This window comes from Sphaeroforma arctica, assembly GCF_001186125.1.
Source record: "Sphaeroforma arctica JP610 unplaced genomic scaffold supercont1.755, whole genome shotgun sequence".
In the NCBI taxonomy this organism is placed as follows: domain Eukaryota; class Ichthyosporea; order Ichthyophonida; genus Sphaeroforma; species Sphaeroforma arctica.
In genome coordinates, this window is record NW_014039803.1 from 8,188 (window position 1) to 20,489 (window position 12,302).

Sequence of the window (12,302 nt, forward strand, 5' to 3'; positions counted from 1 at the left end):
TCACTGCCAGGGTGGTGATGGTGGCGGTGGCGGGTGTGGCTGCTGATGTGCATTCTCAGCGCCTATCTCGTTAGTTGTGGATGGTTCATATTCATACTCATACCACCCACTTGACCCTTGAGTGTGCCCAATACACTCCATGTATACAGGCGCACTTACTGGCGGTGGTGGAGGTGGAGGTGGAGGTGGAGGTGGTTGTGCTTGTACCTGTGTATATGCATTGTTCCACACCGTCTCATTATTGTATGACCCATTGGGATAGTGACTCACACCCTCTGACAGTGGCGGTGTTGGATACACACTTTGCGGTAGGGGTTGTCCTGGCATGTCTGGGTATGCATAAGTTTGCTTGGAAGTTGGCAGCACCCCATATGTAGGTGTACCTAGGTATGGTGTTTGCCCATAAACAGCTGAGGCTGGTGGCACGAGAACGTGATGTGATTGTGGCTGCGGTTGTATCTCTTGATGTGGGTTTATTGGTGGGGGTGGTGCTTGTGGGGTGTGTGGTTGTGCTTGCCCTTGTACTTGTAAATGTATTGGTGTTTGCCAGGTAAGTTGTGATGGTGGTGGTGGTGGTAGTGGTGGTGGTGCTAAGATCTGAGCCTGCGTACTCATTGGAGCAGGCTCAGTGGTTTCCTTTTGGCACAGTCCCAGCAGCTGCTGCACGGCGCTGGACAAGTTGAGCTCAGATTCCACACTATCATCATCACCGTTCAAACAGTGCGACACAATACGACCTCCCAATGCCAAGGTGACCTCGCGTGTTGTTGTGGTGGTGGTGGTCGTAGATGACGTCTTTGTGGTGATAGAATTGCCCTGCTGAGTGGCATCCTGGGATGTGGGGTGCAAGAGAACGGGTGTTGCTGGTTCTGTTGTAGGTGATTGTACAACATAGCGTGGCTTGCTAATGGCAGACGAGCGCTGTGGTTGATACGGTGGCCCTTGTTGTGTCTGCGTGTGTGGTTGTTGATGCTGCTTCGATGGTGTACGTGGGGTTTGCTGCGCCCATGTCTGGGACTGTGGTTGCAGTGACTGATGTTGTTGCTGTGACTGATGTTGTTGCTGTTGTTGTTGTTTGTACAGTTGTGGTTGTGACCATTGCTGTGTCTCTGACTGTGGCTGTGGGTCTTGCTGTGTCGGTTGTTGTACCTGTTGATATGGTTGTTGTTTTAGCTGTCCGTATGACTGCAATGGAGGCTGTGGCTGTGGCTGTGTCAACGATTGTGCCTGTTGCTGGGCCTGTGTAGAATGCTGCTGTTGTTGTGATTGCATGTATGGCTGCAATGGAGGTTGTGACTGTGTTTGTGGTTGCGATTGTATCTGTTGCTGTCCTAGCGGCGGTTGCGATGGTGGTGGTGGTGGTGGTGGTGGTGGTGGTGGTGACGTTATTGGTGGTACTGGTGGAAAGGATTGTGTCGTTGGTGTGTAGACAAGAGGTGCTTGTGGGTTCATGTACGTATACTGTTGTGGCTGATCGCGTGTGGCGTCTTCATTTTGCGGTACATACGCACTTCCTGGACAGTACTGTGTACCAGACTGCCAGTACGCGGGTCTGCTTTCTTCAGCGCACGGTCGAGTCTTCCTGTCTGGGGCTGTGTGGGACTGTCGTGCACAGTATGGCTCTGATTCTGGTGCCATACATGCATCTGAGTGCAATGGTATGCGGGGCAGTGGACCTCTGGTGTGCTGCTGAGGTGGAATACGTGGTGTTGTCTCTACCACGGTAACCTCATCGTCGAGTTTGTGCTTTCCTGTATTGGATATTCCACGCGACCGCTTCGCACCTTTGGAACTGTAGCATTGTATGCATAAGTATCGGGGCGTGAAATGTTTTATCATAAACACGGCTTTGATATCACAAAAGCACTCCGCAAAACCTTTACATATCATGAAAAGCGATGTTCCAAAAGCCAATTTAAAGTGGCACAAGTTTCGACAGATCTGCAACGCAATCCTAGACTTGTTGAGGATGGCATGGTCATCACTCAGCACTCACACACACATGTGGATCGAATTATGCTTCGCTAGATTGCACAATATATACACAATTTCAACATGCCTCAAGCATTCCGTCTCAGTTTACATGGATATAACAACACACAAGGCGCTGCACTAATGATTCATGATGTATGCGACAGTATTCTCGAATACATTTTCTCACATACCAGACACCAACGAGCCGCCTTTATGTAAAATACGCCACTGTACTAAGTCTAACGTCTACAGTAGGTACAAAGTCCACCGTGTCTCATACAACCCACCCTTTCGGAAGTACGTAGTCTACTGTAGGCTCCCGAGGAGCGGTGGCTTTTCGCTTGTGCTTGTGCGTGTCAAACACCATAGTAGAACTCTTCCGTACTTCATTTCTCTTGACCATATCTGCTGTGACAACTCCACCCTTAGGACACCGAAAGATAAAGCCAAATTTCATTGAACTAGGTAGGCGAAGACTCATACAGGATAGAGAGGTGACTCGCCATACGTATATAGCTGTGCAGCAGCCAATACATTGAAGCGGTCGATTCATATATATCATATTTGCGTAAGAATATATGCTGGTGTGTATACCGGACACGACTATAGCTTAGCCACACACGCATGCGTATGTACTTACCTGTATAGTGGCATACTATTAGCGTGTCACATACCCTGTGCGTGCTCAAGTACTCTCGTCCTGTATGTTGCGCACCACTCAATGGCACACTGTAGTCCGTCTGGCTCGTGAGACACCACATATCACTCGCTTGTGGGGGTGTTGGTCGAGATGTTGCTGTACACTCTCCGAGCGCTGCTGGGTCATCGCAGTCAATGGGAGCCTCACAGGCATCTGCATTAACAGAATAGTAAGTCAAATCTAAAACCCACCCAGGCCCTGTAGCTGCTTTGCGAGGACTCTGGCGATAGGCGTACGAGTGGTATTCCAGAGATCAGCAGTCAGAAGGGGAGCGGACTCAAACACAATCGTGCGATAGTCGAGCAACTACTAATAATACTAATGTAAAGCATTACAGTCCTTCTGTCCCCTACCTGCACCTATGGACTGGGCCTCGTCTTTGGGCGTGTCGGGTGCGTGTCCCATTGTACTACTGTTCGAGTCTGTGCTGGTGCTGTTGCTGTGGTTTCTAATGTACATCACTGTTTAAGAAATTGAAGCCGAGGGGTTGAGACAGATTGTAAGTGTGAGTTATAAATTCAGATCTTTCGATAAACCTCGTACCAAACCACCAGTCACAAGGACAGTGAAAAGTCATCGCATTCACTTAAGACAGGTGTCTTTTGTCATATAACTCGTACTGCTACAGACGCAAGTGATCTGCTTTGATACTTTGCATGTTCCGCGAAGGCGTCATGCTGTAGTATTATATCATTGCTGCTATCTGGTAAAACTTCTAGTGCACGGCTATGAAGGGCTTTCAAGTCTACTCGTTATTCCATGGCACCAGCTCAAGAACAATATATTAACCGATGTTGATGAAACGCAGATATATACTAGCACAACAAATGAAACAAGAGCATTGAAAATCATACCAGTAAACAGCAGATTCGGCAAATTATTCAACTCAGACTCGTTGAGATGATCCAAAATTATGTTGAGGACACTCGACTTTCGATTGAGATGGATCAGGTGCGTCTCTGGTTTAGTAGCAACCACCCGTAAACAATCAGTTTAAGATGTATCGTCCAAGTTCATTGTGCAATACATAATACCTGCATATCTAATTCAGAATACCTGTGTATCTAATTCAGAATACCTGCATATCTACTTCAGAATATCTGTATATCTATGCACCGTTAGTGGTACATACACGTTTATTTCGCACGGGCCCATCTGGTGTATTTGTACATACTTTTATTCGAAGTCGTGACGAAAAAGAACTCCTGTCCAAAGCTGCGCACCAAATGATTGAGATAGTTGAACGCACTCTCGGCATTTCGGGAGGGCGTTAGCATGCATATCTCGAACAGCTGACATGACCACGGAACAAGCAAATGAACTGTTAGAACACGGACAGGTAACACTTCAAACCAGAACAGCTGACATGACCACAACACAAGCAAACGAACCGTTAGAACACGGATAGGCAACACTGCAACCCACTTCGCTCGTGAGAGATAAGGGCGTGGAAGGGCAGCAAAATGCAAATGCACACTAAAATGTGTTAATGGATACTTGAAAGGGACACTTGGTGATCCGTACAACATCAGGCGTTGTTGTATATCAACTAGCTTCACACACCTCCGGAGCCATATTGTATAGGGTCTGCAGCCTCTGGAAGAGCCTATTTCCCAGATTGCGTACTTTGTGCTCAAAGCACAGTGTGGCCGGTGTCTGCAGTAGTCCCCCCTCGTTCGTCTGTACTAGGATTGTTGGTGTAGAGGAGTATGTGAATGGAGTGCACCCGATGTTGAATATACAGTTGATATCTGCAATACATTCGCGTCAATTTTACTTGATGAGCACATACTTCTGAAACGCCTATGTGAGTAGTGTACGATTGGTATGATATACGTATTAACGAGTACACTCTGCACCAAAGAGTCAGCGCATACGTCAAAAAAAGAATGATTCGCAACACTCCTTATTGTACCGATGATTTTCAATGCTAGTCGAGTGCATGGCATATCTATAGTACATCGAGATGCGTAGTTTAACTCGAAATCAAGAGATTTGTAGTCATTCTCAATGTTTCTATCTCAACGAAACGCTATCACGTACGTACGCGGAGTACACAGCCTGGTCCATGGAACTTTATATTTCATGTCTAGGCTCTACACAACAGACAGTTTGATATTACAAACACAAATATGTACACTAGCTGAGCCGTTCAAGGGGGTTCCGCCTACTTATTAAACACGTGCCTGAGGATGCAGCAGTGTCCGACTAATCTGCCATGTACGATCCATTGGCACCAATTTGACAATGGCAATCTCAGTGGAGGCACCAACGCACGATGAGCTCGACGATGGCATTGCACCTGTGTGAATTGTGAGTTGTACATCGGAGTTCGAAGTTTATGTTGTCAATTGTACTTGTATGCATCAACTGTAAGGTGTTGCATGAGGGTATAAGCAATCACCAAACATTCGCGTCTAGCCGAGCTCTCAAGGGAACCACCAGCAAGCTACCTTACCTGAGCTCCACTTTGTCCTCATGTCTAATCGCTGCCCATATTCGGCTTCGAGGGGTGAACTACTTTCGCAGTTACGCTCTTTTGCTTCAACTCCTTCGGTAGTTCCAGAGACCCCCCAAACATTCTCAGTTGTATGTACATTACCGGCAGATGCCGCCGCCCATGTCTCTGTTCCTAAGCCACACTCTTCCTTGACAATACCCGCAGTGGCGTTCCAATCTGTCGCACTCGAGGGCACCTTTGCGTATCCCGGTGCACCTTCCTCGGAGGTGGGCTGGACTTCACTCGACTGAGAGTGCGTTGGGTCAGCCGACGCTTGCGGGTGTGTGTGTACAGCGAGGGATGGCAAAGGAGCTGCTAGAGGCGTGATGATTTGATTGGCCAATGCTGTCGGCTTTCTCTCCACTGTCTGACTCTCGAGATTAGTCGTATCTGATTGGGCATACGTCTGATACTGAGCGCTGGGTGGTGGTGTCGGGATCAATGGCTTTTGGTCTTGTGTGTAAGACTGGCGACCTAAGCGAGGGTATAAAAGGGGGTCTTTCGGAAAAGAATAGTTTGCCTCTACAGTCTGCTCTACCTGTGGCTGCGATTGTGACTCTGCTGTGGGTGTGGGTGGTGGGGATGGCCTTGGTTCCTGCTGTGTGTGGAGTGGTGCTTGGTTTGATATGGTCTCATTTGCGTCCGTGGCAGAGGTTGGCGAATTCGGATCTACCTGCGCATGTCCATCGATATTCGAAGGATTGCTAACATCGGGTGATGGCGCTTTGGTATTCTCCGATGCCGTTGCATCTGCAAAGATGCCTGGTAGGTCTATGCCTAGGGCTGTATCCTCTGAAATGACCGAGGAGAAATCCAACTCTGATGCTAGTAGGCTGAAATCCACGGGCTTTACCTTAGGTGTAGTGGAGTTGATCTCAGACGTGACGGGTCCGTATGGTTGACCCATAGGCTGCTGCTCGAATGGTTACCAAAAGCATAATGTGTGAGAGTTGGGCGGATGAAAGTTTACAAGGGTGGCGTACGTAGGCGCTCGGACTAGTACTCATTAATGGTATGCGTATAGCTGATGCATCAGTGGAGATCCATGGCAGCAAGCGATCAAGGCTGCAAAGTGTGAAGAAACATATGCATGAAAATGACCCGACAAACAATCATCCGAACCTAACGAGTGTGCACAGGCGAGTAGTACAATGAAACCACATGAGCACCATTCACACCTGCATTGCTGACTGCTCTGGCACACGATCCACATCACTGAAATCCACGTTCGTGTCCAGACCCGGTTTGGACTCGAAGGCTAAGCCGACGTTCCAATCCAGATCCAAATCCAAATCCAAATCTGAACCCAAATTTGTATTGAGTGTCTCGGGCTTAGCAACTGCTTCATCAATTTGGTGATCACCTCGACTGTCACCACCCTCATATGTACTACCTTCAGCAACATCCTCAGTCTTGGTTAAAATTCTTTTACTGCTCAATTGATTTCTGTAGCCACCATTGATAGCATCGGCCTCTCCTTGCGTTTGGCTGCAAGTGACTGGACTTGTGCCCTTGTCTGTCTTCCCATCGTTACTTCCACTGTCAATAGTCCAGCTGCAATCCTTTCCCTGTGCACCCGTGTCTTCTTTTTTCATATGACACTCGTTCCCTTGTATGCCTGCGCTCTGTTTGACACTGTCCCGGGTGTCTGGGGTATCTGTCGTAAGGGGTGGTATCATAGCGGAAATGCTTGTCTCATAGAGGCTGCACTGACCCAGCTCACTATCATCTACCGCGTTGTCTGGCCCAGGAGGGCTAATAGAAAAGCGTATTTGAAAGAATGTTACAGTGTGTGACTATATCCACATGTGTGTGAAGCACCCTGTAGCCAGTGCTTCTGGTCTATGTATCAAAGACTGCTTGTTCTTTTTGGCTTGAATAAGCTGAGAAAGCTAGGAGGTATTATCCGGTACGGGTTTTACACCCCAGTTGTGAGTCAAACAACTCTTATGGAGATAAATTATACACTATAACTGTCAGTCCCTTCTGGCTAAGTGATTTATTGCTGAATCAACGAAAACAGTACAGATCTATCAACCAGGACATTCACCTAGCATGTGCGCATGAGCTCGTTGGTGCATATCTGACGAGCAACGAGTGAAGATATCAAACTCAAACAGTGTTCTTGAAATGTTCTCAAGTGCATGGGGCATGTGCACAGACACGATTGTCGGTGGAAGCCTATCCAGTAGATGCTCACCCCATACATCCGTGCGGACGTATCATTTTGCGGCATAATTACACTACAGCCTACGAATGAAAAGTGTGCACGCAAATCACGACCGGGAAATGAAATACAGAGACTGACTACTGATTGGTATATGGGTCGCAAACTTGGTGACGAGATAGTCCAACACATAACAATAGACACAGATACCCCTTACACGCACACAATCGGAATGAGAAACCACGAGTACGGGATTCGATGTACATATGAACGAAGCTCAAACACTATCAAAGACATTAGACAATGTTTGTGCATCGGTTACCAGATTACCCTCACATATGTTACTTACCCGTCCACTCTGTTGCCCGTATGCAACTCAGAGCAGGAGGCCTCTTGTTCCTGCCATTCCAGCCATCCGGCAGATGCAATTGAGGAAGCATAAAGTACCAGCACGTGACACGTGTGCCGACATTGTGGATTTGTAAAGGTAGAGTAGGATGTTGCCATCTGAGTACGGTATTGCATTGGGTGTATGTGTACAGGGAGCGTCCGATGACACATATGACCATGCGCGTGGATGCGCAAGTACTGTAAATTTTAATGTCATGGAATGAATAACACGTGTGTATACACTCTGAGCGTCGATTGACTTGAAGTCAGAGTTTTATAGTCAGAGTTTTATTCCGTAGCTGTGCTGGAGCCGCCATGTTGCACATATGAGCGAGCACATCATGAATATGTACGAATCACCATGCAGCTGACTGGGCAAGCAAGGCCACTCTTGGCCTCTATCTAAAGCTAAGCACGATCCTGGACGTATCTTGGTGTCACACATACAGCCTTGGGTGTTCCACCCAAACCCGTACAAATGAGACATATAGCGTACTATAAATACTCCCAGTACTACCTTCACTTTTGCTACCAATCAACTTACTGGTATTGGTATGTTTTGTCTCCAGTTCTCTCCCTCGAGTCGTTGTCTATCATCCGTCGCTATTGGGTCGAGTTCATCGGCAAACATGCTCACCAACTGCCCAGGGCTGATCTCGCCATAGTATAACTTCCTGAAGTGTATAGTGAGTTAATTGGATGAGATCAAGTCAATCCGTTACGTCTTTAAAACGGTTGATGCGAAGGTGCACACAACCCATCTGCATGGCGTACCTGGCACATATTCTAGTACAGATATAGCTGCCAAACTGCGTATTGCCTGCATAACTCACATGTCAATGTACACACACACATACACAAGAGCACATACATGCATCATACGCAGTGCCCCGAGGTTCCTGCGCAAAAATTAAACACACACATACCTACATAATACAGCAGAGGTGTATGCATAAACTCAATATGCAATTCTAAATAGTACCCTACCTGTGTAGAACATTTCCTGGGTTCTTTATACCAGATCGTATTGCGCGCGCCTTGACCTCTCTGTCGCGTGCGTGTGGCCATGTGCTGCTGAGCGCTGTCACAACGCCATCGCGCAATACGTTCATGCGATGAACCTTGGCCTGATCGTCTATATGATGCAGGTCGGCATCGTTGATGATCCGCTCCACTGGAGATGAACCCGTTAACGTTCATGTTAAAAAAAAGGATTGTGGTTGCTTAGAGGATGGGGCGTTATGTGATAGACGAGAGTAGGTCCTCATGTGCAATGTATGTGTGTGTGTGCGTGCACGGTGGCAAAAACGACTTTGACAGCAGAAAACGTTCAGCGAGTTAACTAGCTCATAAGGAATCTAACTATTTCAGCTAACACTTGATTAATCTCCCTATAGGAAGGCCTCGCTGTATAGAATAGTTGTTTGTGAACGTATACACCCTATCTGCATACAGACGCACGATTGCAGGTACTTTATACTTAGTATCATATACACGTGGTATGGGCTAGGTTACTCGTGTGTACATTATAGTGCGTCCCAATGATCTCTCATACCCACACCATTAAATGACTACATGCATGTGTACATGTACGTACACGCCACTCGCATATTACGCACACGTACAGCACTAGAATTCGCAATACCATTCGACCTGTTTGCCACACCTACCGAGAGCGCTTTGAACGAGTTTTGATAGTTTGGTATCTCGCAGTGCGCAACTGACTGACACAGGCGTCGTGTCAACCTGGTTGGCGCCACTAAAAAAAAAAAATCCGCGTGCGAGTATTAGTTCCGACTGGTCTATTTTAACATACGCAAGTTTGTGTTCAGTTTTGTCCCTTTAACAGGGAAGTTAGATATGTAGCCCTAAACACAATACACATATTTTTCGACTCGTCTACTTGGTTTTTTTCTCTTCTATACAGTATGTAGTCAAAGGTTATCATAGCTTACTTTGCGTACACCTCCTATTCCTACTAGAAAACAAGTTTCTTTACTTACGATTGTGTATTGGTGTCTGTGGGAGTGGGAGTGAGGGCAGTGCATGTTCTGCGAATACGCATATTTATCCCTGGTACACGTCTGTGTAAGGCTCAAGTATATTTTGTTCGTGATCCTGGGCATTGTTTATCCCTGGTACACGTCTGTGTAAGGCTCAAGTATATTTTGTACGTGATCCTGGGCATTGTTTATCCCTGGTACACGTCTGTGTAAGGCTCAAGTATATTTTGTACGTGATCCTGGGCATTGTTTATCCCTGGTACACGTCTGTGTAAGGCTTAAGTATATTTAGTACATGATCCTAGGCAAGTGTGTGCATACGATCTATACATTGCTATATACACGCACCAACACACATGAGCATACTTCCAGATCTAATTTCTACAGGCAAAACTTCATACTCACCTCTACAACGGATCTTAACAGTGGATCAAGGTAAGCATCCCCCATGTTCTCTACAATATATACTTATTGTACGTATTAGTGTCATAGCTCTTTGAGCTTATCCATAGTACATAAACACCGCCAATACACTTATCACACCTGTCCGAAGTTGCACCCATGACCTCGACGTGCGTTTACCAGATCCATTCAATTTCCTCCGGCGCCTGCGGTAGTGAGGCTTGCTTGGCGTGTCTGGTGGCTAAGCTCATGGAAGCTATACCTGTGTATATAAGGCCATACCTGTGTATATAAAGCTATACCTGTGTAAATGATGCTCTACCTGTGTATGTGAAGATATACCTGTGTAAATAATGCTATACCTGTTGTGAAGCTATACCTGTGTATTTAAAGCTATACCTGTGTATATTAAGTTAGACCTGTATATATAAAGCTATACCTGCGTATGTGAAGCTATACCTGTGTAAATAAAGCTATGCCTGTGTATATTAAGTTATACCTGTGCATGTGTATATACACACTCTCTGAGCATGATGTTATACGAGCACAATACTGGTTAAACTCAATACACAAACAGCATATATATTTTACACGGCGGGTGTGTATGCCATGCCACAGTGTGTGAGTCATCGCCTGTTTTGACCCAGATTCGGGTAACCACTCTCAAGTCCACTAGAGTTAACTAGAGATACCCGAATATCATATATGAAGTGTGGGGAACGATGAAGATACACACAACAGAGGCATATCGCGTACGGTAACGTTTTGGTCACAGCATACATCTCACACGCACGTTAACGCTTTGGACACTACTTATACCTTGTATGTTGACATTTGGTTTTGAACTATCCGTCGAAACAATATACTGGTTGTGGCATGGTAGCGTGCAGGCTATAGTATAGTTCAAGGTGCTTTGAGAGCGTATGAGTCCACCTACATACTGTGCTTCGAATAGTTCGAAACTAGTTAGGCGCACACCTACAAAACCCACAATTTGACGTACGGCATCATTCTGTTCGGCTTCGAAGTAGTCAACCAGATGGAACTCACATGTGAGGTGAATGCATACGCAACTTGGGCCCATCGAAATAACCGACCTTGTTTGTCGTACTGCTCTGACACAGTGCATGTAAGCACACATTCTACGTCAGGTCTATTCAGATGTATCACAGTCCACAGAAGTACTCATCAAATTGTTTCACAGGATTATGACGTCTCTTAGGTTCCACGTCACACGTGCACTACATATGTGCAGAGGGGCGTACTGTAAGACAAAACGAGTCGTTTGTGCATACAGTAGAAATCCCGCAAAGCACAAAACAGATGTAAGAGATCTATCCTAATTCGAAGTATCGCATGAGCTAGCAACCAGGCACATCCGACGGTAACATTCAAAACGTTCACAAACTTATAACAAACTGAATCAAGATATACTTGACGCAGAGTACGCCGTCGAGATTTGAGGTGTGACAAGTGCGGCCCTTCGCCTATCATGAAATCAGCCACTGAGTAAATATGACGATGCTATTCTTTCCTTAAGAAGACACTGATGACTTATGTTGTAGCTACTTGAACTACTTGAAGACCTCATTTTCAAACAAATCCGTAGCAGTGTACATGGCGTGGTACACTGTGGCATGTTAGAGGTATATGAGTCGCATGAAGTTGCTTCGGAAGCACTGTTCGCAGCCCAAACGTTTAATGCACAGCTTTTGTGTATGTATATTGTCGGTGAGATTGACCACCGTTGCTATTTGTGACGGATTCTCCATACAATTATCAACAGTAACAGTAGTGTATCCTAACATATCACCACTATAAGACTGATTTTAAAACTGAAAAAGTTGCCTTCAAGGTGTACGGTATCTAGCCAGTCCTTAATTACGACATACATTTGTGTATACCTCACTGGCGGGAGTGACCAATCATCACTGATGGTCCCTTTCTAATCCTTATACTATGAGTCAAGTGCAGCACACAGGAATCAGGAAACTATGTAACCTGTGGAGTACTGATTCACATACAAACAGCGCTAAAGTAAACTACATTAAAACCTCTGCACGGCAGAGTATCAGTCTTACGCAGCTTACTACATGGTAAGTGTTAAAATCTCTATTGCGCACCATAAGTGTGACAAACTATAGGTTGGACGGATTGCAAATGTAC

General features: G+C 46.1%; 3 protein-coding genes across 3 annotated transcripts; all 3 read right to left on the minus strand.

Annotated features, from left to right (window-relative positions):
* On the minus strand, positions 1 to 3,133 carry SARC_08413 (hypothetical protein; the record flags this gene model as incomplete). The annotated part of the gene is made up of 4 exons (XM_014297605.1): positions 1 to 1,792; positions 2,262 to 2,398; positions 2,649 to 2,827; positions 3,028 to 3,133. The coding sequence occupies 4 exons, from the start codon at positions 3,131 to 3,133 to the stop codon at positions 1 to 3; spliced, it is 2,214 nt and encodes a 737-aa protein (XP_014153080.1).
* A 1,715-nt stretch (positions 3,134 to 4,848) lies between these two features.
* Positions 4,849 to 7,866, minus strand: SARC_08414 (hypothetical protein; the record flags this gene model as incomplete). The annotated part of the gene is made up of 4 exons (XM_014297606.1): positions 4,849 to 4,976; positions 5,133 to 6,087; positions 6,353 to 6,929; positions 7,691 to 7,866. 4 exons carry the CDS (start codon positions 7,864 to 7,866, stop codon positions 4,849 to 4,851), a joined length of 1,836 nt encoding a protein of 611 aa, XP_014153081.1.
* Positions 7,867 to 8,266: 400 nt separating this feature from the next.
* Positions 8,267 to 8,843, minus strand: SARC_08415 (hypothetical protein; the record flags this gene model as incomplete). Its single annotated transcript, XM_014297607.1, has 2 exons — positions 8,267 to 8,405; positions 8,719 to 8,843. The coding sequence occupies 2 exons, from the start codon at positions 8,841 to 8,843 to the stop codon at positions 8,267 to 8,269; spliced, it is 264 nt and encodes an 87-aa protein (XP_014153082.1).
* Between the last annotated feature and the right edge of the window lie 3,459 nt (positions 8,844 to 12,302).